The sequence below is a fragment of the Passer domesticus genome, chromosome 4 (assembly GCF_036417665.1).
Source record: "Passer domesticus isolate bPasDom1 chromosome 4, bPasDom1.hap1, whole genome shotgun sequence".
NCBI lineage: Eukaryota > Metazoa > Chordata > Aves > Passeriformes > Passeridae > Passer > Passer domesticus.
Genome location: NC_087477.1, coordinates 31,012,893 through 31,040,411, shown reverse-complemented (window position 1 = coordinate 31,040,411; position 27,519 = coordinate 31,012,893). Strand labels below are relative to the sequence as shown.

At 40.0% G+C, this 27,519-nt stretch overlaps 1 protein-coding gene across 9 annotated transcripts in view; it reads left to right on the top strand.

Moving 5' to 3' along the window:
* The window catches only part of FAM13A (family with sequence similarity 13 member A), a 147,764-nt gene that overhangs the window by 30,539 nt on the left and 89,706 nt on the right, over window positions 1–27,519 (top strand). For all 9 annotated transcript variants that reach the window (XM_064416910.1, XM_064416918.1, XM_064416912.1 and 6 more), the window contains exons 3-5: window positions 483–692; window positions 9,311–9,491; window positions 19,154–19,313. In XM_064416910.1, coding sequence (XP_064272980.1) covers window positions 483–692; window positions 9,311–9,491; window positions 19,154–19,313 — 551 coding nt within the window. The remainder of the gene's footprint in view (window positions 1–482; window positions 693–9,310; window positions 9,492–19,153; window positions 19,314–27,519) is intronic.

Here is a 27,519-nt window from a genome sequence, read left to right as displayed (position 1 = left end):
TGCTGCACTCAGCGCATACGGAGATGTTTTTGCCTCATGATGGTCACAGTTAAGCACCTGTTACCCTGGAACATGAAGCTGGAAGTAATCCAAATGTGTGAGTATGGCAGAAAACGAAACTTGCAAAAATGAAACAGCTGAAGGGTTTTGTAGGGTCCTTTTCTGTTGAAATATACCAATAGAAAATGTCTGTCTCAGTTGATTTCTCATGGTGTGAGACAACTCAGTGGCATTGCAGTATAGTGAGTTCTCAAAAGAGTATCCCAGGCCTCAAGATCTTGTCATTCGTATTTGTTATTTATCATAATCTAACTACCTGACTAGAGGGGGTTTCTGGGGACAGAGTTTATATATATATATATAGTGATATATTAATTGCCCTCATTTGTATTACTAAATGTGCGTTGTTACTCAAACTAGAACATCTGTTTCATCATGTCACTGGGATGTGGTGGTTCAGCTCAATCTCTATACAATTACAGGTATGACACAGGAAGGTCTCTTCAGAGTGAACGGCAGCATGAAAATGGTGGAGCAGCTGCGTCTGCAGTACGAGCGTGGGGAAGAGGTGGAGCTCGTTAAAGATGGTGATGTGTACTCAGCAGCCAGTCTGCTGAAACTGTTTTTGAGGGAGTTGCCAGATGGAGTTATCACATCTGCCTTACGTCCCAGGTTCATTCAGCTTTACCAGGGTAAGTGAGGGGTGAAGTCTTCATCCTTCATTGCACTTTCTTTCTGGATATCTGGTTTCTTATTTTATTTACTTTGTTCCTCATTTCCTTTGACTTCAGCTCTTACCTGCTCCCAGATGTGCAGTTCTGTTACAAGAGGCAGAAAAATGTTTCTCATGTATTTGATAAAGTCTGGACTATTTATGATTTTCTAATCTAGTTTTATGTGTTGAATAAAAAGTGAAATGATCACCTGGTTTTTTTTGGGGTATGCTTGTAGAAATAATTGCAGTCTCTTTAGGACATAGATTTACTTCTCTTTGCTAGGGTGGTTTGTGGCAGTTTCATTGTAATGGACGCTGAGAAGTGAGAACTTCATTTGCTTGTCAGATTGGGCTGAAAGCACACACTGCCAGAGTTTCTGCTTCTCACTAAGTACTGTGATTGTCCATCCAAAAAAAGAACCAGTTTGCAAGTAACAGCAGACCTTATGTTCTATTCCCTGTCATAGCACAAAACCTGGAAGATTTCTTTTTTTCTTTTATTCACACCCCCTCATCCACCTTCAAGTGGTGGATCAGCCATAGGAAAGACCACCACTTCTGCTGTGAAAAGTTGAGAAATCATTTTAAAGAGAGTTATGCAAGTTTCAATCTAGTTCATTTTCATCTGTATCTGACAATCTCTGGTGGTGGTAGGTGGAATAAGTGGTGGTTGGCCCTGCTCCCTGACCATGTGGGTCACTGACAGTTCATCTCTCTTGCTGCAGGCAGTCAACACTTCTTTATGTTTTCCTAAGAAGCTGCAGGGTGAGTGGGTAAAGTTACTGGAGAATGCAGAGGAGGAACATGCTCTCTGACATCATCCCTGGTGGAAGATGGTGCAAAGTTCTCACACACTTGTCTTGAGGTCTCCCTTCCACTTCTCTTGCCTTCAGTGGAGAGGAGGTTTAGCCATTTCCAAGAGGAGGGAGAATAGTACCATGTTTTCTTTCTTCCTTTTGTTTTGTACATTATAGAAAGTGTTGATGGTGCACTGGAGAAGAGCTTTATGCTTTACCTTGAGTGCAGACATTTCAGTTGTAGGTTGTATGTGGACTGTAAAATACCTTCCCTATTTTTTAAAGTTGTCGGGGGCACAAGGATAGACTTCAGGAAGTGTTGTGTAGAAAGGTGCTATTGTTTTAGAAAGTCCCTTTTTTCTGGTTATTGCTGTGCTTTCTTTGGGGACTTTCAGATTTCACCAGGTCTGACTCATGAGTTGTATTTATGTTCTTTCTCATAAATCACAGCTTAAGTGTAAATTAATAATAAATAAATAAATCATGCCTTTGCTGTTCCCCACAAAGGTCATATTGGTATATTGTACCAGGAACTGCTGGTGTCCTTTGTGAACAGTGCTGTTTGTGGTGTTTGTGGAAAGGTTAATTTGTTCTGTCTCCTACAGGAAGGGCAAAATCCCCCCAGTACTTTCTAGGGAAATGAGATGGATATCGTTACTTAGCAGATTTACTCACCAAACTTTCTTGTTTCCAAATAAAGTTACTGGTGTAACCTATGAACCCAGCTCTGCAAAAATCCATCCAACTGTGACGTGTCTTCATAGCTAAGTTTGCCTGTATTTCACAATAAGATCAAACTTACTGCCATTAAAATTTTGGTTAGGGAGTAAAAAGTCTTACTGAAAACTGCCAGTTGGCTGTTGTGACAAGGGGAAGGCTTTTGTAAAGTTTGGAGAAAACTTGAAGGGTTTTTCACACCCCAGAAAATACAGCATAAATGAGTAGTTATGAAAGGCACTGATGATTTTCATCGTGTTCAGATAAGCTTAAGTAGTAGGTGGGCATTTGCTTGCAGTTAAATGATCAACCAGCTGTGCAGCATTGCAGGAGTTATCTGTTCACTTATCAAAGTACGTGCAAGGGTATTGCTTGCAAAATGGTACCAGGACAGTGCATGCCTGGGTGTTCATTTTGTAAACTGTGAAGAGAGTAGGTCAAACTGTTTCTGAATCAGGAGGTTATTAAAAAATAACTCTGAATCTGGAGCCACTTTGCAACATGTCTACAGTGAAGGCAAATACAAGCTCTGTCACAACCTCTGTATTCCCTCCTGTTGAAGCTTTGCATGGGAAATGTTTTTTTAGGATTGTGTTAGATTTCTTTTGGTGTATTTTTAGGGATTGTTATCAGCATTTTTAAGCCAGCTGAGATCTTGGCCTGAGAGGAACACATACTTTACTTAATATAAAAATGGTTAGAGAATGATTCCTCTAATTAAAAGTAGCTGAACTGAAAATTACAAATTTTACCTGTAGCTGTAACCCTTTTCAATTCCAGCTATGAAATTTGTTACCAAATCAAAGAGAAATAATCTGCCCTGTTATGAAAGAGAGAAGCTGCCCTGTTAGTGTTCAGGAACTCCATGCAGCTGGTTTGGCATTGCTGTCTGCAGCCTGGGCAGTGTTGTGTGAAACAGAGCTCTGCAGGCTGCCCTCAAATCCTAAATTACTTTTGTTTAAATTAATATTCAACAAAATGCCAAGACTATGCAGTTCCATAAAATATCATGTAGTGTACTGTGGTGTGTCCTGGCATTCTCTCTGTGTCCTTGGAGAAGGACAGTGGCAGTGGGAGATGGGAATGGCCAGAGCTGTGTGTTGCAAGCACAGGCCAGGGACACACTGATAGTGACCTTGGTGTCAGCCAGTCTCCTCACAGTGCCTGACAAATAAAGGCTGCTCCTTACGGGGAGTTCTGGGGTGAAAAATGTCCATCACAATCTCTTCTGTGTCTGAGGCTTCACTGCAGAGCAGAACTGTGTGAAATGCGTTGTACTTTGAGAAATCTCAGCCAGAAATTAGCAGCTCCCATACAGCAATCCCTGCCTGAGCTTGTTTATTCCCTCTGGCTTTTCTTTCCTTATCTTCTGTATCGTGATCACTGGCTCTTAAGACATCTGTACATACAAGGAACTGTATGCCCAGCTCTTACCCCTTTCACAGGTCACTTGCTTTCATCAAGACAAAGTGCTACTGTGCTCTTAATTTCTTTTTTGTTATTGTTTCATTTCCTCTTCCAGTGGAGGTACAGTGAAGTATGGACTCTGTCTTCCTTTCTTACTCAGTCTAATTAAGTTTAATGATATTTTGTCACTCTGGCTTCTTGACATTGCTCATCCTATAGAATTTATATCTTTTTGGTGGGCAGCAGCAAGATGTGAGTTCTAGTTCACATACCTCTTTCTGCTCACTGCCTGTGATGGCTGTCTGGTGCTTGTGAACAGCCTTGCCTATTTCAGGGAGAGAGAGGAATGGGAGGAGTGGAAGGGAAGGAGCAGCTCCCTTCTGGATCAACAGGTCAGTTTACAGAACACTTAGTAGCCAGCAGTTGTTTGAGTTAAATGAACAAGCAGAACCAAAAATACAGCTTGTGTTGGGGGATTATAGAGGTCAAATTTCAATCTGAACAATGGCTGCAAAATTGAATACATGAGAGCTGACCTTTTAACCATTGTTATAGATGGGTCATGAGATGGTTGGCTCTAGCAATTAAGGGATGAATATTATGTGTATGTTATGAGAAGTTTTATTGATGTTGTGATTTTTGTCCCTGTTCTCCCCCTTGTGTTGTTGCCACTGGTAGTTGGGACATGTGGAGGGAGGATGTGTACCTGTGCTCCTTGCATAGGGCAGCTGGGAGGAGGGCAGGCTTGTGACTATGAAGCATGGTATGACAGCACCTGACTCCAGTCAAGCTGCAAGAAAGCAATCTCCACCAATGCATGGTGAAGAAGAGTTGATTTGCAGACTTTGGGAGGGGCCGAGGTTACCTTTTGCAACCCCAGGTGGAGCAGCTGTTCTGTGCATGAGCACATGGCATTGTATGAGAGCCATGCTCCCAGTGCTGTAATTTTTCCTTACTCAGTCCTTTGTTTTATTTTGTTAAGGTTTAATAAACCTTTGAAATTTTTAAAAGGGAGCATTGTTTCTCCCACCATGGTAACTGCAGCAGTGCATGAAATCTGATTCATTAGAAATCTGTGATTTTCCAGGCTCTTGTGACATTATTTTAACCTTTTCTTTTGGCATTTTATGGTCATTTTAGTGTTATCAGAGCTGTTTCCAAGCCAGAGAAATAACTTCTGTGTACCATATGATGATGATGTTCATTACACAGTAAAAACTCTTGGAACTGGATTTTTATGCAGATGACACTCACCAGAGTTGCAGAAGTGTGCTGTGATGCTGGAATGAAGGATAAATAGAGTGCTGCAAAGTGCTGTTATGATAGAGTGTGAGGTGTCTCAAGCTGGAGTGTGATGACAGCCTTCTTATGAGCAGGGCTTACAACATTTCTGCTCCTGAAGGAAACAAGGAATGATTTTTTTCTCCTCTGGGGCAGAATCATGACTGAAGGATGGTGTCTGAAGCAGATTTTTTCTTGGCAGAGAGAGACTGCAGTCCCACTTCCCATAGATTGCAGAGGTGGAAAGAAATGCTTTAATACCTCCTGCAGCCCAGTGGGTGCCATGGTACTGCTATGCACAGCCTGCTGCCTCTGTGCCAAAGATCAGCTTCCCGGGGGTACATTGAGAACTGCTGACAGATGCAAGCTTTTCTGTCTACCCTCTTCTAGTCTGGTAGCATGCAAGGCAGCTGGAAGCTATGCAGTGGTAGCCTGACACTGAGCAGTTGCCTTTCTTCCTCACCTCACAGCACAGATAATTGGCTAGGGTGCTGTGATAATGTGGCTTCAGTGCTTCTGGACTGGAGTTGATTGGGGTCAGACCATTTGAGACTTGAGCAAAACAATTATGCACACCTGTTTGCATAAATACCATATCTTTAGTGAAGTTCAGGCAGCATGAAGGAGTAACATGAACAGAGATGAATTGGGGAATTAAATTGTGTATCTAGTATGTCAGAGACACTCAATATGTTCAGAAATAGCATGAACTATTGGAAAATATGTCCCTCTTGTTGCGAGCTGTGGGTGTATGCTGAAATTAAATGAGACTGAAAACACCCTCACAAATGTGTCTGTACCTCCTACACTGTTGAGACTCCTGTTTCTAGTTAATTAACATTTTTTGAGATACTGTCTGTCCTTTTCATTTGTCTCCTTGGCTCGTTCCTCAGTAATGAGTCCCTAGTTCAGCTTTGAGGTGCCAGCTGCCCTTGCTGGCTTCCTTGATCCTCTGTTTTGTGTCCTCAGGCTGCAGAGCCTAGACATGGCCTGAGGCTGCTGTTTTTTTCCCTTCCTCTGCCCAATCCACTGTATTTCATTCTTGGTTTTAAACCCTTGCTGACTACACATCTAGCTAGGCTTCTCTTGCAGGTGTTGGCTGAGATGCTGTCTATTGCACATAGCTTTTGGAAGGCTCCCAAAATAAAAAATTGAATGAGTTTGTCTGCCTTGAGAGCACCTTCCTCTTAGCCTTCATTCTTATTTTCCTCCTTTTCCCCTAGGCAAAATAACTGGATATGCTGTGCTTGAAAATCATGAGTAGCATAAACCACTCTGGTGCTCTGATGTTTTTCTGATAGTCACCACAGTAAACCTTAGTGACTTATTTGAAACAAACTGAAAAGGAGGAGGAATGCTCCAAATAATGGGTTGTTCTTATGACTCAAGACTATTTTTGCTCTCTAAAAGTTGAAAAGCTGTAATATTTGAAGAAATATTCACCACGAATTATTAAAGCAGTTTTTAAAAATAAAGCTGAAATCTGTGAAATGTCATCAGCAGAAGAAAATCAACAAATTACTTCTGATTTTTGGATTCTTTTGGAGGAAAAACCTGAGTTCCTTCCCTTGTATTTTTCCTGGAGAAGGAGGACAGAGAGCAAAGCCTCATTTTCTTTCTTAGATTTCAAAAAGAGAAGGAACTTGATGGCTCAGTAAATGGGGTTTTCTGTCTCATGTCTCTACATCCTTCAATTAGGGTAATTTCTCATGATCTTGTGATACGGTATCCGTGTCTGTTCTTTAAAGTACAGAAATGAACAAAGGTGTGACTGTGCCCAGCAATAACATTTTTGATGTTGATTCATACCCCAGAAACATTATGGTTAATGAACAGGGACATCCTACCCAGAAAATACTACTAAAGGCCACAGGCCCAATAGCTGTGTTTGTTGTCAGAGGGCAAACCTGTGTTCAGAATGTTTTGTGGTGGTTATTAGCATCTTCCTAGTTTGGAAGGGATAGAAATTCCTCCAGGAAATGAAAAAGTACCCATCAGTCTAAAGTCCCAGTGGGAGACTCAGAGAGACAATTAGTTATCAAGGGAATTCCCTAATTAGGTGACAGGGTGATGGTGATGGAAGAGGTACATTTTTTCTGGGAGATGGCTTTGGCTTTCCTTATCACAGCTGCAAACAATTTGTAGTAGAAAACACTATGCTAGTTGCTTTGTTATCTAAAGAAAAGTATGTTAGGAGTATGTTTTGGCTACATGAAAATCAGTTGTTTTCTTTTAAGATTCATAAAAAGATAATTAGTAATCAAGGCAGAGACTGTACCGTCCACTTTGATCAGTGCAAATACAAATTCACTGAAATTCCTGGTTGTTATTCCATTTAATACAGCCTTGAGAAGCCTCCTGAAATTTTGCTGCAGCAATAGATCAGATTTCTTGCTGTTGCCAAGCTGATTTGTAGTAGCAAAGTCATGATGTTTTTTTCCTCTCTGTAACTGTAAAAAAGGTTGTGATAAGCAAGCAAATAAAATTCTTTTTTTCTTATCTGCTTCATGCATATTTGATATTTGACTTTTCTGAAGGAGCTAATTTCTTATCTGTAGAAGACAAGGATATAGTTAATCAGTTGGTTAAAATGTGTGGTCATGTAATTTGACTGTCATTTTAAACTTTTGTCTGCTGTGATGAAAGAATTCATAGTAAGTGTGTGGTACCAAAACAGACATATAAAAGTGAATTCATCATGCATATAAAACTTAAAAAGGCTTTCTTGCCATGTACAGTATTAGGCATGCCAAGAAAGGCAGGAATCCTAAGCCTGGAAGCAGATGAAGTCCCTCAAGTTTCAGCTGTATGAAGTGGCTAATAAGTATATAAAAACCTCATTTGTTTGCCAAACTTATTTGCAGGATAAATCCTGTTTATTAGCCACAACAAATGTCTAATTGTAAAACAGAAATAATATTGCAGCTAACCACTTTTCAAAGCACTCTCCTCCTGAAACACTGTTCAGCCCAGCCCTGGAATATTTCTGGGAAATGAAAGATGAAAACAAAGACAAGACTTCTGAGGTGTTCATACGTACATTAAAAGGTGTTCAAAGATATTTGTTTTCCCCTCCTTTTTTGTCTCTCTAAAAAACGTGAAACAAATGTAAAATATTCTTTTTTTCTTGCATCACAGGCTGTGGGATGTTTTCCTGCCAGTCTTCTCTGCATGCTGGTAGCAGGGCATACAGCAGAGCAGCACCAGCAACCCATAAGGCTGATAAATAAGGAAAAAACCTACTAGAAATGCACAGATGGCCTCCTGCTAATGGACACAGGTTATAATTAGATCGGTGCGGAAAACCTTCAGGGCATGAGGTCTTCTGTCTGAAAATGATGTTGCAGAGTCCTTGGGGTTTTCATGCATATGGGAAAGTTTCAGTAACATTTCACTTTCGTGGAGAGTTGAAATTAATATTTGCAAGCACTAACACATCCAGTTTTGGTATAAAGGGAAAACAATACTTGTTTTCAAAACTTTGCTTTTATTGGCATGTAAATCCAAGATTTTGGTGGGTACAAATCACTCTTTGGAAGGTGTTTTTGGGACAGATGAGGGGAGCAAAAATTTTGCACGTGAATTCAATTCCGGCAGCAGGACAAAATTAAGCACAAGCTGTGTGTGAGGCCAAGCTTGTGTTCACCACCTGGGTCTGTATAAACACAGCATTTGTTAAGTTCGTGCAATTTTTACTTTAATACTTGGATGTGACTCAGTTCAATATGGAAAACTTTTATCCATACCTAAATTCTAGAATATTGTACAGTATAGGAAGGCTGCTCTCTAACATGAGGCCACATTTTGACTCGTTTTGGAGTGTGGCAGTGCCCAGAACAGTCTGTTTCCCATAAGGAAGACTCCTTCCTGAATATGTAGCAGCGTTGTCACCCACAGAAGGTATTGTAGTGCTGTTGTAACACTGTGCATTTCAGGAGACCCTTTGTTTTACCATTCTTGCTTTCTTATTTTTGAAGCTTTTCATGGGAAGGGAAGCTAATAGTATGAGAAGGGTTTGGGAAGTAGGGATGACATCCAGAAGGAGCATGGAATCTGAAGATCTGGTAGAGAGGGAGTTAAAGCAGATTTAGCTGTGCCAGGTGGGGATAAACATGCTCTAAATCCCTTAGCTGACTGTTAGTAGCTGCTCAATCTGCTCAGGAAAAGGTTACGGCATAAAGGTAAGAATGAAATTGTCTGCTGTGATGGCCCTTGGTGGCCAGGATGGGCCCAAGGACAAACATGCACATTCCCTGAGGAAAACTGAGGAGCTGTGTGTCTCGGAGCAGAAACAGGAGTGAATGTTAGCATGCACTCACCCATGTAATTACGTTGGCAGCAATGAAGAAAACCATATACATATTACATATGTTTTTTCTTCTCTTTTTCCTAGACTCTAGAAATGACATGCAGAAGGAAAGTTACTTGAAAGAACTCCTTAAAGAACTGCCTGATATTCATTACTGCTTGCTGAAGTACCTGTGCCAGTTCCTGGTAAAGGTTGCTGAACATCACGTGGAGAACAAGATGAATCTTTGCAATCTTGCCACTGTCTTTGGACCCAACTGCTTTCAGTAAGTTGGGCTTTTTACTATGCCCTGTTTGCTGGCAGAAATGTAATGTCAGAAATCTACTTTGTCAGGGTGATCTGATGGAGGCAGTGACTGGGGCTCTGTGTTAAACTTCAGTGCTAAAGCTATTTTTGAGCCAAATGGAAATGGAGTTGCTCTCCCATTTCCTCTTGCTGTTTGCTAAACTGTTTATCAGTTTTGTATTGCTGCTTTGGTAGCAGAGAAGAAGTATAATGGTGAAAGGCCTTCAGACTGTGTCAGTGCAAGGAGGCTTGTGCTCAAGCAGGTTTCTCCGTTTGCTATCAGTTAATATGAGTACTATTCTCCAGAAGGTTTGACAAAGGATCCTTGTTGGAAAAGGATTCCAATGCAGCACCCAGGTGCTATATAATTTCTAGAGATGGATACTGCATGCTGTCTGCATGTTTGGCCTTGTGATCTGGTGTCTGCCCTCAGATACTGATGATTCTGGTCTCTCTGTCCTTCTAGTGTATTCAGAAACTGCTCTGCAGCTTGTGGGAATCCACTGGTCTCGTAAAACTCCTTACTGGGGCCAGTAGCTTTACTGGGTTCTTTCACTGGGCGCAGTTCCTGGGTGCTTGTGCTGAAGAAATGTTTAATGTGCTGGTGGAGCTTGCAGCAGTAGCCAGAGGTTATTTTCAGGTGCAAGAACACTCTTGAGTGAGAGGGTTTCTGTTGAGTCACTGCAGTGATGCAGTGCAGCGTTAGCACTTCCACTTCTGCAGTGAGCCCACTGGCTGACATCCAAAGTCTTCAACATGGGAGACACCTAAGCAGTTTAGTTCAGTCATCAGTCTTGAAAGATGCGTGATATCACCAAGAAGAGACAAGTGAGTTCCTTATATCAATGTTGCATTTGTATTGATCTTTGTAAAATATCACTCTGGACTAATACTGAGTTGTCTAGTAAAACTTAGTCTCATGAAGCAATTAATTTAATCTATCCCCCTGAGTTTCCTCTTGGAAAGACGTAGATTTCTTTCAAGAGAAAATAGAAATTAGGTTCCTGTAATATGTTGAGACATTTCCTTGTACCTAGGCTAGATGTTGCCTGCTGTCTTTTTAAGGAGCATATCTTTTTCCATTGATTAGGGAGAGAACATGAAGCTTGTCCTAGTGACTACATGGTTGCCTTATCTTAAGATGTTGCTGGTGGATGATGAAGGTGAATTTCAGGATTAAAGCATTTGTTGTGTTAGTACAAAAAGATAAAGAATATTTTTAAAATAATTGTTTTCCTCTCCAAAACAAAAAATGCTCATAAGACAGTAGTATGCATGGGAATGCATGAATGTGAGAATTACTGTAAGCACAATACTGTGAATTTCTGACAAGGAAAAGCAAAACAATTTTTTAAACTTGCATTCATATGGGTGGTTTGGGAATTCCTGTTTAAATGTTTTAACAGAGTTCATAACAAACAAAGTAATTAGAAGAATTTGAGTTCAATGCCTAAATCTCTATGACTCAAGCTCCCAAGTGGCTATTAGAATAATTTTTAGTTTACTCATCATTTCTTTCAGGAGAGTTTAAAAATTAGCTGTCCATATTTTTTGGTGTAGAATGCAGAGAATTGCAGTTCAGAATTGCAACTGGCGTTCCTAATACTAAACCAAAGTGTATGTGTTAAAAGCTCTACAATTGTTGCCACAACTAATCTCTGCTCCTAAGACAGCATGGAAAAGATATAAGCATTTTTGTAAGGTACAGAGACGGAAACACCTCATTCCATTGCAGAAGACTGAGGAAGGCAGAGTTCACTGGAGGTGAAAAACCAAGGGCTCGTGAATCTGGATGTGTGTGTAACCAGTCCAGCAGATGTGACACCTTGAAATAAATGCTCATGTGGCAAAAGAGGCATTGAAAGCAAGGCTTCACACTTCCTAAGTGGCTAATGAGTTTTTTAAAGACCCAAATAGGTTAGAATTAGGGATGTAGAATTTTATTTAAACTAGGTTTCACCATCTGGTATGTCAGCTATGTGTTTTATCAGATCTTGATCTTTCCAGGGCAGTTCAGTCTTGTGGTCCAGACACAAAGATTGTGAGCAACAGTTCAAATACCCTTTTCTCCAGTGTTAATGGATGCAGTCTTATATTGCTGGAACTGTGACTATCTGTACCAACAAAGATTTGATAGGGAGAGGAAAGGACTTGCAGCACTGCTTTTAGGTATTGGGCTTAACCAATTGGCCAAGCATCCAGAAAGAGATCCTCAGAACACATTTCAGAGCTACAGAGTAAGACTGCTTGAAGCCTGCTTGGCAAGGGCTGTCTCTCTCTACTGGCAGCAGGCAGCCTGTGGAGAAGCTGCAGAAATGGAATATTGGCAGGAGGCTGAAGTGATCGCTTCTCTCGCTTTGCGGTGGTTGTTCCGAGCAGAGCATGGGGGGTTTCTCCACAACAAGGAAAGAAGGCTCAGCATCCAGCTTGTCAGCAGTTACACTGCCAAAGCAGGGAGAACTGAGATTTTTCTGTCAGAAATTCACACTCATGTCTAAAATTAATGTCAGTTTGTGTAGCTAATGCACAGTGTCAAAGAAGATAAAGCTCATCTGCTGATAGTGAAGGACTTCTTTTGGCAAGGTATTTTTAGTGACAGTTTAGCTACATAAGCCTAGTATCTCCTATTCCATAACCAAAGTTGTTTAACAGTTGAAGAAATCATGCTGCTTGGCCACTTTCCAGATATTTAGACTTCATTTTAATTCTCTTAATCTCATTCTGTTTTTCTACATCATATCCTCTGTAATGTATCCCATCTCCTAAACCTTCAACCCTTATTGCTTTTATCTTATCCAGTACTTCCCCTGCTTCCTTGCTCGCTGTTTGACAAACTGCACTGGTGCTTTTCTAAGAAAGATTATCTTGTACTTTCTGTATTTCTAATGAATAGAAGGGAAAAAATGGCTATTTGCATTCCTTGTAATGAAGTGTGATGTAAGATACAAGAACATGTAAAGGGCAAGGTCAAACAGCTCAAAAAAAGATTTGAGATTTGGTTCACTGTTTTCTCCCAATTTGGTTTGTTCAGATTATTGTGATGGAAGGCAAAGGTCAAATATATTGAGAAATCCAGCCCTGGAGGAGCTACAAGCACGAAGGAACAAAAATAGCTGTCTTTTCTGTCGCTGGGCTAATCTGCGTAGAGTATTAACATTTGCAGCAGTGGTTACTTTTGGAGGAAGTTATTGTCCATTGACCTGAATTTCAGCTCCTGGAGAGACATAGCCTTAGTTAAGGCCTGCTACACGGGCTCTGCTTGGCTCTAACAGCTTGTGCTGAAATGGAGAGGACAAAGCTGGGTTTTCTCTCCTCCTCTCTGTTCTCCAAGAGCTGGGTATCAGGGGAGCTGCTGCCCTTATTCTGTTCTTTGGTTGACATGGTAAGACGTGAGGTCCAGCAGAGTAATCAGAGGATCCATTTGCACCATTTTTTGCAGCTCTCTCTCAAGCAATCATCTCTGCGTGTGGCCTCCATCATTCAAGCCCTTATGAACTTGGTTATGTTTCATTCCAACAGAGATTGTGTTGTGAAGGATTGCTCCATCCCCCCAAAAGTGGCTGGCAAATGCAGGTGTCCAGTTAAAATGCTGGAGTTAGATGCAGTTATTTATGTATGATGACTACATAATACGAAGGGTAACCAGAAAAGTATATTATTTTTGGATATGGAGAAAATGGTAGATTCTAGGGTAGATGTAGGTATTTCAGAGATACTAAACTTGAAAGAACTAAAATTTGGTCTGAAGTTAGGCATGAATGTCTTACCTTGGTTTCTAGCAGCCTTGGAGCCTGCACGGATTGGGTATACAAAACTGAAGTGAAAGCAGAGGGTCTGAATTAATATTTCTCAGTGAGTAATGTTGGCCTTTGGAACATTATGTGGATGGGCTTTGTTTTCAAGCAGTGCAGCCCCAATCCTGCATCAGTCTTCAAAACAAATGGCAATCCAGGATTGGGGGCAAACTGAGTACTGAATATAGTTATTTAAACATGAATTATTGCAAATTGGAGCATACAGCCGTAACCTTTCTTATAGGGTTCATATATATTTTAAATACTGCATTTTCCAGCACTGTAAAGAATTTTTTCCTAAATATTCAGTATGCTGAAGCCTATAATGACAGTTTAAAACATCAAGTGTAATATAGCAAAGCTATAAATGTTCTCATCCATAATCATATTAAATACTCATGAATATTTGAGCTTAGCAATACAGCTCAAATACAATCACAAGGAGAGTTTTTGAAGAGCCTCTGCTTTAAAATATTTGGAGATGAGAGCAATGCACTTTGTAAGGGGATGTTAGGCTATGGACTGCCCTTTGTCTCCCTTTATGTAGGTTGCACTCCCTAAAATGCCTACTGTAATTTCGTGATGAAAAATTGAGCTTTTGCTGAAGCAAAAGATTTTGCATATAAATGAAGCTAGTCAGTAAAGTCTTTGTGGCAGCATCACTCTAATTGCTTTGTGTTACCTGCCTGCATTTTGCATTTTGTTATTAATTATTATCATTCATTATGTGCTGTTGTTTTATTATTATTTATTTATTTTTATAAATTATTTGTTATTTTGCAAGCAATGCTGATAGAGCAGTATTACCCAGTTGACTTAGGCTAATAAATCTGATCCTAGAGAAGATAATCTGGAACAGATTTTAATAGACAGGCAGTTACATGCCCCAGAGTTGACTCTCCAGGATTCTTCAGTATCACAGCAGCTAAAACACTTCTGCAAAATCTCAGTAGTTGTATCTGTCATTGCATTTCACCCAGATTGGTAAACCTGCAGATCATGCAGAGCACGTAAACAAGTCACACAGACTGAGATGAACAACTGTCTCAAGTGAGTGTTGCTGTATCTTTAGCTACTTATTAGACTGTGATCTTGCAGCAGAGTCTGCAGACATGAATATGTGCCTGTTTTCAGCTGCACCAGTTTGTGGACTGGTGTGTCAGGATGAATCCCTTTAATCACCTGAAGTGGATGAGTTCTGGCCACGAGGTTGCGTCTGCCTAGAGGCACAGAACAGACTGCCTCGAGTTGTAACCTCTATAAATTACTGCAACTCTGCTCTCAAAATCACCACTTGTGCTTGCTGAGGGACTCATGGGCATCTGAGGTACTAATGAAAATGTTTTGCTGGGGCTGGAGAAACGAAAAATGCATGTAGTGTTTCCTGTCCTTTGAGTCCCATATTTCTGGCAGGATTCCCTGGGAGAACGATAAGGTGACTTTGTGGTGCTTCTCTACAAAAGGTACTGTACAAGCAGCAAAAGTAGTTTGTAGAGCATATAGCCCCCTGTGATTGTAAATTAGGATTACAGTTCTGTCATTCCATGCAAGCTGCTTCTGGAAAGCCACTTGGAGAAATGGTAATGTGCATCTTTCATCTCAGACAGGGTGGGGTCAAGCACTGTTGGGAATTGGTAATGAGATGACCCTTTCACATGGAAATCTCTGGTTCTCAGTGGTGACAGGAAGCTGTCAGCAGTTGCTGCCTGGGGAAATCAGTTCAGTGACCTCAGTTCAGCTCATTATAGACAGATTACTACTTCCCAGTGCTCCTGGCCACTTGAAGCAAGTTTCCCAGGTGTGGTGGATGGTGACAGAGCCTTGTAGTGATGCCTGTCCTGTGCCACGTGCCATGTTTTTGTGTGTCACTGTCACTCTCAGTGGAGTCTGGAGGTTCACTGGAAAGCCCATTCTGCATTCAGCCTGTTACAGCTCGTTTACAGGGATCCTGAGGTAAATTCGTTTAAATAAATGCCTGAGATGTAAGGAATTCTTTTGCAGTGAGTTAAGCTGACCTCAGGTCACTTTGCTTCTGAGTAAAAGCTGGGACACAGAGCCTTGCTGTGGTTTAACCCTTTGAGACAAGCTTTCCTGAGGAAGGAGACATGGACTCAGTCTGGAAAACCCAAAGAACATGTGGGTGTGGTGTCTGCACAGACAGGACCTGCATGGAGCTGCACTGGGTGGGCCAGCCATACTTGCAGAAGTGTGAACCTGATACTGCTGGGTATCAGATTTTGAAATGAAGAGCTGACAGCCTGATCCAATTACCAAGTAATGTTTTAATTTGAGAACTTCTTTTTCTGTTTAAAATGACTTCACCAGTAATTTCAGGTTTTAATATCCTGCAAAACTTGTGGCGCTGATGCATCTTTGCCTTTGACCCTTCTTAACTACGTCAGATACTCTTAATGCTGGTGCCTCATTTAGACAAGGTGCATTTTTTCCAAATATTTAATGTGGACATGCTGTGTTTTGCACACAGATCATTCAGAGCATCTCTGTGGGAAGGGCAGGTGTCTGGGGAATCTAAGGGAGGGGACACTAGGGAATTTGCTCCTGCTCTGCCTGTGCTGTGTGTCTGTTGATGACTTTGCAAACCACTGTGATAACTTCAGTGGGAGTTTTCCAGTTCAAATCGCTGAGATAGATCTTCACTTTTTCTGCTAGAAATAACCATAGAAATTGCAGGTTTATGGCACCCTTCTGGTGTTTGTGGTAGTGACACTGGTGCTTCTGGTGCTGCTACTGAAGTAATTTGTACATATGTGGCTGTAACGGGGTGAAGTCCTTCTGCTGAGGATTTTGTAACTGGAGTAAATTGTGTGTCTAACTCTCAAAGCATCGCAGTTGTAGTGCCTAATTAACATGAAAATAGACATAAGGGAACCATGGCTATGAACAGTTTTATGCTGTGATGTTTTAACAAGATCTTCACAAATGATCATGAAAATTTTCCAAGGAGTAGGGTGTGCATCAGGAAAGTGGAAGTGTGAGAGAATATTTTCTCACAGATCTGGGTTTTTTACTCAGTTAAGTGACATTTGTAGATGTCATGACTTTTCAGAATGAGAAGAGCTAAAGTAAAATGCTATTTTTTTACACACATTTTCAGAAAAGTCTAGTCAAGCTGGTAGATCATGCAGTGTGGCAGCAGATGGGGTTTACTTTGTATAAATAGGCAGGGTGGTGTGTGCTCATAATATAAACTTATCTTCAGCTCAGCATATATTTGTTGAAAGGAAAATGTCACCATGGAGAGCTCAAAGAGTGTAATAGTCCTTATCGTGATTGAGGTCTAATAATAGCAATTATAGGAGACATATATTAGAAACTTTGTTAAATATGCCTGTTTAAGTGGCAGAGAGGTGGCAATGAATAAAATATGTTAAATTTCCATTAAAGCAAATCAATTCATGGTCCTTTGCTTAGTTACACTCAGAGAGAAGTGTTAAAAAAGACTGAGCCACAGCCTTGTGTTTTGCATACGTGTCTCACCCTACTCATACAGAATTGTTCAGAACAGGATGTTGGATTTTTCACAGGTTTGATCTAATGAATTTTAACTGACAAGATAGTGTGGGAAAGGGAGGGCAAGAAAGTCATGGAATTGGGCAGAAATTAAGTACTGTTTTTGTGCTTTGTGGAAACTTTATAGACGGGACTGTTTTTCAACCAGGTAGAGATTTTTTTGTATTAGCTGTTGCCAGTAGGGAGCTGTTGGCTGTAGTTCCCAGCAGATGTGGTTTAGGTGAAAATTCTGCTATCTGGAGTCTTTATTTTGACTTGCACATGCTATATTACATTTTCAGTCCTTTTCCTGGGAATGAGATTCATAGGGGTGCCATTATTTAAGTTGTACTCTGTTTTGGAGAAGCAAATCAGGAAGGTAGTAGTCAGGATTTGCCTCAGTTAGCAAGCAAGCAGGCTCTGCAGCACGCCAACAGTGGAGCACATCATTTAGCATGGCAAGAGGGGTTCCCTTCAATCAGGATAATTGCATGGGCCTACTGCATACATACACTTTCTTCAGCCCACTTACTAAATTTTAGTGAATATGTTACATTTTTCACAGTGAATTGGCCTGAGTGTACATGCATATCCATCACTAGAAGTTGTCCATTTGTTCTTTATTTAGTCTGAGGCAAACTTCCACAGTAAAGAAATCAATCAACTGAGACTGACACATTTTTACAGCTGCCAATATTCTACAGTGTAAAATAATTCAGTCCTTTAATATTCAGGTCCTACTACTCTAGCATGTGTTAAATGTTGATTTCAATAGCAATAAAGTCTCTCTTCTGGAATTTACAAAGATGTGTTCTGCTGCAGTGGGTTGCTCTCCCTGTTGACATGCAGATGTATGGCAGAGCATAAAGCACTGAGAAGGATCAATAGCCCTACAAAAAGGCACTTTTTGATGACAGATTTCTGGGAGCATCAGCTTTCAGAGCCTTCTTGTTGAAATGCACATCTGACCCCGATAAACTACACTTAAGGTTTTAGGGTAGGTAGTTATTTGTAAATAAAAATTTACTCTTTGCAGGAAGCAATGGTTTACTTTTAAGTTACATCCCTATAAAATAGCTCAGGGGAAATTTGTTTTGCTTTTGGGAGTTTGGGTTGTGTTTTCTTCTCACATAACATCATCTTGTCTTCAGGAAAATGGTACTTGAAGCTTTGTTTTGATTTTGGCTTCTCTGCTCCTTCACTCTAAATGTTTCCTATGTTTCATTACTCCTGATCATTAGTCTCTGCCACTTTATAAGGTCTCTAGGAAATTCACATCCATGCAGCCACTTTGTGGCTTACTGAGAGCCCCATGTCTGCTGGAAATAGTGTACAATAGGTAACACTGACTGATTGCAGAAGATTCTTCAGATATTGTACTTTTGCATTAAAATGGAATTTAAGTCAGTTTGGGGCTAAAAAAATTGTCAAAACAGTGTGCAGAAAGTTTATATTCCAGCAGATTATCATTAGATGCTTCAGTGAATTATGAGCTCTGTTGCAAGTGATGTGCATTTTTTGCTGCATGAGAGAGTTGTGTGAAATACATAAGGAAACATGCAGATACACAGAGTATCTTCCCTTTTCTGTGTGCCTTTAAGGTCTGTGGTAAGCTACAGAGAGGCCTGTTTCAAAAGAGAAAGAAGCCGCTTCTTCAGCAGCCAAGAAGTTGGTTATTCTTCCAGAAAATGGAGCTTAGGAACCACTTTTTGTATTAATCTTTTAGGTTCTTCTGCAAAAGGCAGCATCCATCTCCATGTTTTGTGAAGTCCTGTGAGTTATGACCCTACTTTCCAAAGAAATAGTAACTCAAAAGTTAGATTAAAAATCTGGTGTACAGCATTGGGTCATCTAAAGGCAAAGACCTTGTTAGAATTCATTGTTTTGCTTAGCATGTGGGATTTCTTAATTTTTTTCACTTATCCTTCTTGTGTATCTTTGAAGTTATCACAAACCAGGTTTTGGAGGAATCTGACTCTTGCATTGACAGTTCAGAGCATCTAAATGCCTGAGCTGTCTGCGCTGTGGGTCGTGAAACCCAGCTTACAGCAGAGTTGGTGGCACCTCATTTGGTGGCTGTCTCAATTCTATCCCTACCTGGATTCTGTGGGTGGGGTAGCTCGGCCAACAGGTCTGGTATTTAATATTGATAAGAAAAACTGCAAACAAACTGTGATAGTTGTTAGCAACATAGACACAGTCCTCCTTTCCAAGACAAAGTTTCCTGTGCCTGCTACCCAGCCTGTGTCCACAAATGCAATGTTATAGAGACCCTCTGCAGGAGCTTTTGTATGTTGAGTCCATGTAACACTCTGCTTTGTCATCTCTCCAACTCTAGCGTGCCCTCTGGATTTGAAGGGATGAAGGAACTGGAGATCTGCAACAAGATAATGACAAAAATGCTGGAAAGTTACAATACCTTGTTTGAATTAGAAGGCTTGAAGAAGGATGAAGAAAAGCCTGTATGTGAAGAGCTAGCAAAAATAATTTTGGTAAAAGTGAGTATCTCTAATATTTCATTTTTTCACAGCAAATCAATAATTCAGGCTTATTTCAGGCTTCAATTCAGAAATCTTCTAGATAAGTGGAAGGCAGGCTCTTGTAAGAATGTTCTGTATTGTTGATTGGTATGCAGTTTACACATGGATTCTGCTGATAGGCTAATTTTCATTACTAGTCTGGAAGTTCACTCTATTTAACATCTTATTCTTTGTTGGCTACACACTTATTTATGCAGTAAATTTATTCCGTAAAATTAAAATGTTTTTAAATGAGGAGGCACAATAATGCTAAGAAGTGTTCAGGATTTCTGATGTGGTTATAATTTATGGTGTACTTCAGTGATGATTAATTTTGGTACTCTAGGACAGAGGTTTCTAACCTTTGCATGAAGTCTGCCGGTCTCAAACATGCATCTGAGTTTAAAAGTCAGGTGTTCTGACTCACCCATTTCTGGATGCACTTGAAGAGAAGCATTAAATAAGTCTTTGAAAAAAGTACATAGGATCTCTTAAAGAAAAGCGTTGTAATTAGAGTATTACATCTTTGGTGGGAAGAGGGCTTGTGTGTAAACCAAAGGATTCTAACATTTAAAAGCTGACAAGGAGGGCAACCAAAAGTACATTGTTCTGGCTTGTGCTGTCTCTGCCACAGGAAACAACCTCGAGTCGGTGCAGGAAAAGGTCATGAGGGTGGTTTGCAGGTGCCTCATTTCTTATTGTGTGTTAACTGTGCTGATAATTACTCTCTTAAAGGGTGTGAATCCTTGAGTTTGGGAGGGTTGAACCGCGTGCCTATCCCTGGTAGGGTTTTACCCGCTGATAAAATCACTTTAGCCTTCACTGTCTGGAATAGAAGTTGTCAGAAAATAAGTTACAAAAATACAGTGTCTTTGACCTTGACAGAACAGGAAGTTTGTTGTGAGCCCAGGTTCTGCCATTCAGATGAAATCAGCTGATAACATCTCCGCCTTTGCGATGTATCACAGGAGGCTCTGCTGAATCAGTATGAGTGGGCTCAGCTGCCTTTAGAAGGGGTGCTGGTTTTCTAACGTGGTAATCAGTGAGGAAGTATTTTGCTGCGTTTAGTTGTCTTTGAGCTGTTACTAGCACTCCGCTGAAATGCTTCTGTGGAAGGAGATAGAATCACTGATAGCCTTCCAGTGTCACAGTAACTTTTAGGTAGTGGAAGTGATCTGCCTGGCCAGTGATGTTTAGCCACTGATGGTCACTTCAGCAATAGAACCAGGGAAAGAACATATTTCGGAAAAAAAGAAGGGCCCAGAATAAAAGCTTCAGATGTATTTCCTTCTCCTTCAAGCCTCAGCCAGTTCCAAAGTCAAGACAGTCTTTCAGTTCTAAGGATTTAGTAGTGATTGGGATTGGACAAAGGTGGAGATCTGGGCAATTTCCCACAGCTGTTGGAGATACAAGCTATCAAATTACATGGTGACAACCAGAATAACTCCAACAAAATACACTAAAAGATGTAATTACTCAAGTGAGATGAGAAATGTTGCCCATTACATTGCCTCAGGAGACAGATGATTGCCTGAGAGAGCCATGCCTAAATACGAGGGTTCACATTGTGTTTGCATCTTTGGACCTTGCTGATATTTTCCAAATGCTGCTGGCAGTCAGCTGCAAAAATTTGACCTTGTTTGTTGTCCATCTAATATGGGTGGGAAGTTTCTAGTTTAATCAAGGCACATACTGAAACACAAGAAGTACAAGAATCTAACTTTGTGTAGCAAAGGTACTAAGAAGGTGTTTTTGAAATTTGTCAGGTGGCTCTATGAAAGGACACTGCATATTATTCTCAAAGCAGAAATTATGCTCATTGCTCAATATTATAATTGTTTCTAATTATATATTGTAATACTATAATTAGAAATTATGGAAAGTGTTTCTTTGGAAACATCTACTTTTTTTAAAAAGTACAATTTTAACAAAAAAGAAAATTTCTTAGAACAGTTTCTATTTCAATGGGAAATTGAACTGTCAGGTTCATGACACCTTGCCTAGAGGGATTTTTGTCCCACCTATAGAATGATACCAGATGATTATCTAGTTTGGTGGCCAGCAGGTGGAAGTATAACATGTGCTTTCTTCAGAAATATATCTATATTTGGAAATGCCTTATAATAAAAGAATTTTGGGATTTGATTGATTGTTTTTGAAAATTCTGAAATAAACTGGAATTTGTTGGAGTTTACAGGTCTCATTTGCAGCCAGCTCTTCTGCAATCCTTAACCCTTTGCTTTGCTTCAATTTCCTAAGTCAGTAAGAGTCTCGGTCTGTTGATCAGTAGGCTCTGAGAGAAATAGGTGAAGTGGGTTGAACATTCTGATTAGGTGCTTGCTCTGTGGTCACATTGTCAGGATCATAAATACCTGGTTTTTATTAGGCAGTGTTGTGTGTAAACAGTTAATTTTCTGATAGTACAGCTGCACTATTGTGCATTTTCACATTATAAATATCAGGGGCTCCTAAGAAAATAATGCTTTTATTTTGCTTTCAAACAGAATTCCTAGTATGAATCTGTAAGATCTTGATGGATTTTTGTGTTACTAAACTGAGTGATAACTCATGTAATGAACAATTAGTCAGTCTTGAGTTGCAGTACTGCCAATTTTGTAATCTTCTGGAAGAAATAGGTTTACAAAACCTATGGTAAAAACAGAAATGATAATTTGAACAATAAATAATAATAAATAAAATAAAATATAAACAAGGTCTTGAATTGCTGTTTGAACTGTTGTTGTATATAGTCCTATGTTGTAGCACTAGCTAGAGGTGCATTGCTACAACTGGAATGAATTTGGATCTTGGAATAACAGTCATTAGCTTTCTTTAATGATCACAGATAGGCAGTGAAGATTTTTATTTAGTTCAAGTGTCAAGGGAAATTTGGGCAGGAGAACTATGATGAGACTTGCTCTTGGGAGATTTCTAGAATTATTCCTTCTGCTGGCTTGAGGTGAAATATGTCACCTTTAATAGTGTGGTTTATAGCTCAGTATTGTCTTCAAATAAAGCATATACCTATTACCTAGTCATACAGGTAATATGGAGATACAAGCTATCAAATTACAAGATCTTTTTTTTTTCTATTGTATTTTCACCTTTTCCCTCCAGTGCCTTCTTGACAGAGCACTTCTAGTTTCAAGAGCCAGTCAGCTCAGAGCACATAAATATTTGCACTGGCACACAAACACTGACATTATGAGGATGTAATGCTGTTTCTGGTTTGATCACATGTTTGGGACAGGAATGCCAAAGGCTTTTCCCATTCCTCCCAGCTGGTGGTAGAATACATACCCTGTTCACCTGATGCAGAAGAAAAAACAAGTATATTTTTTAAATTAATACATCTTCAAAATAATATTAATGTAATATAACATTAAAATCAAATTGAAAGTTGATCCTACAAAGTCAAGTAAATACATGTACAGTTTTATAATTTTGAGTATGTTGTAGGTGCATTCTGATGATCTCTGAACAGGCAGGTTTCAGTTCCTGAAGAGCTGCAGAAATTGGTCTCCTGCTGATTTTTACAAAAATGAATAGTTTCAAAAGAACTCTTACTTTAGATGCAGTTACTTTCCTGCATTTTTATCCTGTTTGTTTCCAGTCTTCTAGACAGAGCTGCCACTTCAGTGGGGAGGATGAGTTGACAGAGTGGTCTTTTTGCACTTTAAATGGCAGCACAAGTGCACGTACATCATCGTGCAAGCCTGCTCTGGGATTTCTGACATGCAGGCAGTCCCCGGCTGCAGGTGTGGTTGCACCTCTGGGTACTTGGTGTTTGCAAAGTGTGCAGTGCCCGTCCCAGCCAGGCAAGACCCCAAAGTGCATATTTGTTTTGTCAAGGAGAGTGCTCCAGCTAATTTAGCTTAAAATGGAATGCTTGCTCCTTCCCATTGAAGACTCTGAGCAGATCATTCATACTGAGAAAGGATTTGAGCCTTTTGTCCCTGAGGAGAGGTAGGCAATGTAAGATTGTCTCAAAGTTCTCCAGCTTGGCTTGGCTGGTCCCTCTGCAGCTAAGTTTAAAGCTCCACCTCCAATGAAAGCCACAATATTTCAGCTGATTTCCCTCTAAAATCTGGATCTTCACTTACAGACGCTTCTTTCAGCTTCCTCAGCTATAGCATGAGGTTTTAATCCCTTGATAAGATTGGGGAGAAAATTCTGAGAAGCCACCAACTCCACAATTAATGGACTCCCTCTAAATGAGTCCCTTTCCCTGTCACCTCAGGGTTACACACTCAGCAGACACAGGAGCAGCCCCTCATTTACGTCAGGAAAAAAAGGCATCCGTTTCTAATCCATGTTACACTGTCCTGGCTGAGCCTGCAGGGTCGAGATAGTTTCCTTTATTCTTCTTTCATGTCTGGGACTATTTTAGCATCGTGTTAATGGTCAGCTTTCAGTACTGGATTAATTTTTTCCCATCGGGAGACAGCAGGAACAGATCGCTGGAAATCCTTTCCGAAGATCTGAACAAACATTTCCATTTTCTGCAGCGTCCCCTTATTTGGGCAGGTCATGCCAGTTTGCTACTGCATGGACTAAGGAGCCCCCAAGAGTAGGAGTGGGTTCACGTGGGATGTGTGAGGATGGATGGAAGGTGCATGAGGAGAAGGAGCACCTGTGGAAGTCAGTCTCCATTTTCTTGTTTAGTATTTCTTCAGCTAGAATTCACTTTGCAGTTGTCCACCAGTGAGCAGATGGGCATGTTTATAGTAAGGGTGTATAGTGATTCAGCCAGAATGACATTTTAAGATGTGAGCTGACGGGAAATGAGCAATACGAGATTTGTAGGGGAAAGTTTATATCCCTCCAAACCTTTCACCTGTAGGAAATTCAGTCTGGAGTGAGGAGGATGGTTATGTTTAGGCTGTGATTCAGAAAGGCAAGTAAAAAAAAAAAACCCTGAACAATTCCTTATGTAATTCTGAAATGGCTTTCCAGTGCTTCTAGCTCTGCTGGCTTTGTCAACCCTGTGTATGTGTTATTAAACCAGAATGTTTCTGCTCTTGAAATTCACTGAAGCATTTACAGGATTATAAATCTGTCACTTGTGGTGTTACTAAATGCAGTCTTGAATATTTACACAAATATGCTAATGCTAAACTGTAATAAATTATTATGCTGATACTTCTTTCGCTAGAATTTCACCAGCCATGTTTTAATTGTAACACATTGTGAGAAGAAATTTGCCAAGACTCGGGACTATAAAGGAAAGACAGGCGCATAACAAATGTCTCTTTCCCTCCTGCTGTCCATACTTCTAGTGTACTGTAAATTGTTTGAATATAGCTGACAAACTTTGTAGTTGAGGTGCTTAGGAATTCTGCTTTTATTCTCTCAGTTTTTTTCTTGAATCAAATACTCATTGGTACTATCACGGTCTCATGATAATTCCATATAGCTAAAATATAGGGAAAATAAGATCCATATGTGTATGTGTGTCCTGGTCTGTACTTGCACTTGTTTCATTTGAAATGTTTTTCATTCATTGTCTGTTATTGATTTGGGTTTATTTGAGGTTTTTGCTGTTGTTGTTTGTTTTGTTGTGGGGATTTTGGCAATTTGTTTTCTTGGAGGAGTACGATGTGATTTAGCACTTGGAAGCAGTCCATCTCAGGCAGTACATCATCATCTTTCAAAAGGGAGGCATCAGTCAGCACCAAGAAAGAGGGTGCAGTAAAATAAGCATGTGAGCTTCTCCAGTAGCCAGCTGTTGCTGAGCATCATTGCTGTACCCCTGGGGGAAAAAGGAGATTAACAAGAAGGTGAAAATTTTTCAGCTAAGACAAATCTCTCAGTTCCTCCTGTTTAGATTGTTCAGTGTTTATTCTGTTTCTCCTTAATTTGTCATTCAGTTAATCAGGTTACACAAAATGATCAGCATTATCCCCTCTGTATAAACCAGCAGTCAGTGTTGCCTTTGTGGCAAGGACACATTGCAGGCAGTCGGAACTGACCCAAAGTAAAGAAGTGTAAGATATTTTTCTGTCTGTGGCATTTAATTCTTGCTGGCCTCTGACATTAGCTTCAGCTGGAAAACTCTGAAGGTGGGAGCTTCAGAAGGAGTCAGCACTAAATTAATTCCTTTTCCCAAATTAAGAGCAGTGAAATGCTCATCAACTTCTGTGGGTTTTTTCAAACCCCCCCTGTGAGTGCTGTGAAGATGACAGTTTTTCCAGAAGGTGATGGGTGCACCCTGCTCTGCCTGGAGCACTTCTAGTGCCCCAAGGCTTGTTGTCATAAACTGGGCCCAGGGTAGTCTGAGAACAATAGGAGCATGTGCTGCATGGGACCAGATACTGCTAAAGTCTGGATATGTATGCAGAAAATCTGTTGTATCCAGCAGATCCAAGCAGCATTTGACCTTAATTGCTGGCAGTGAACATCTCGGTTTCAGTGTTAGGAAAAGGATCTGTTCTTTGTGCACTGAGAACCTTACACAAGTAACTAGAACAATATGGAGACACTAAGACTCCCTAATTTACTGCAGATCAGGTATTTCTTATGAAAGTAACATTCCATTAATTCCATGTGTGAAAAACTTTTTCTTTGTATTTTGATTTTTAGATCTGAAAATACAATTTCGCTTTTTCAAGACTGAGTTTAAACAACTCTAATGTAAGATGCAGATCTGGAGAGCCTGGATTCTTCCCATATCTAGGTCACAGCTCTCTTTTAGATCATCCTTTTTCCATTTATGAATAATATTACAGTAAATAGTTAAATCAGATTCCAGTTTTCAAAACTGAAAAGTAGAATAAAATGTTCCCCTGAACTGATCTGAGCTCTGTTGTTACTGAACACATCTGTGCACATATACACAGAGTTAGGTAAAGCCAGCAAGAAAGAGGTCTTCTTGTTCCACTTTGTAAATGCTTAATTTGTTTTTTTTTTAATCTTAAATTCTGCTACAGGCTTCTTATGGGGTGTAGTCATTGACACCTTAATCCCCTGCCAGTTTATATATGATGGTGTGCTGGTTTAGGCTGGGGAAGAGTTAATTTTCTTCATAGTAGCTGGTATGGAGCTGTATTTTGGATTTGTGCTAGAAACAGGGTTGATAACACAGGGATGTTTTAGTTCCAGATTGTGGGGATGGGCATGGAAAATTATTATTTTTCCTCAGTGAAGTCTTTGTAACCTTTTACAAATTCTGGAATTATGTTTGATCCTGGCACTGCCAGTTTAACTTCTTGTAGCATTCAGTTCTTCTGCATGGCTGGAGACACATTTTACTCTTTCTCCTGGAAAATACCATGCTATGCCACAGATGGAGTTGGTATCATTAGGTGCATCATGGGATTGTTACTATGTTTGTCATTTCCTTTCACATACTGCAGTCCTCTCTAAAAATAATGGATTTCCACATCTCTGTCTTGCTTACGTATCACAACTCGTGACCTTTGTACGTGTTTTATGGCAATGAGTGCAGTAGGTTAAGGCTGTACTGATGTGAAACAGAGTAGCTTTTAGCTGTTTATCAAGAGCTACGGTCTCAGGTAAAAGGTCATATATATAAATAGTCTTGGGAGAACAAAAGGAAATGAAAGTTAAATGAACTTAAAAGGGTATTAGTTTTATATTGGAAAGCGGTGATACGTTTCTTTTGCAAACACTGAGATTCTCCTTTTTATCACGTCTATCTGAAACAGCCTTGCTGAGCTGTGGTTATTAAAGTATAGTGTAAATGATGGCAAGGAAGAACAGCAGACAGGAAGAAACTGACCCAGTATTTATATGCTAATAGCAACCAAGACGAAAAACACATTTATAAATACTAGATGTTTCAGTGTTTGTTACCAGTTTTGTTTAGTATGATTTACTGACATTGTTCCCTCTTCTGACAATGATGTTCTCATCACTTTCTGGGTACAAAATGAAAGGGATGCCTAATACATTGTAGAGAGATTTATTTTTTTTTAATGTAACTGTTCATGTTAAATAATTTTCTGTATTTCTGTATTTTTCCTGAAGGTATCGGTGCCACTGAATGACAACTCTGTGAGCTGATAGCTGAATAAAAATCAGTTATTCCATCCAGTTAACATTCATGGAAATACCTATGACCTTGTGAATTAGAAAATGCCTTTGAAGATCTCCGTACCATTGGCCACAAGATTTTAGTCTTAGAAATACAGATTATTTGATACCTTGCATGTCTTTTGGAGCC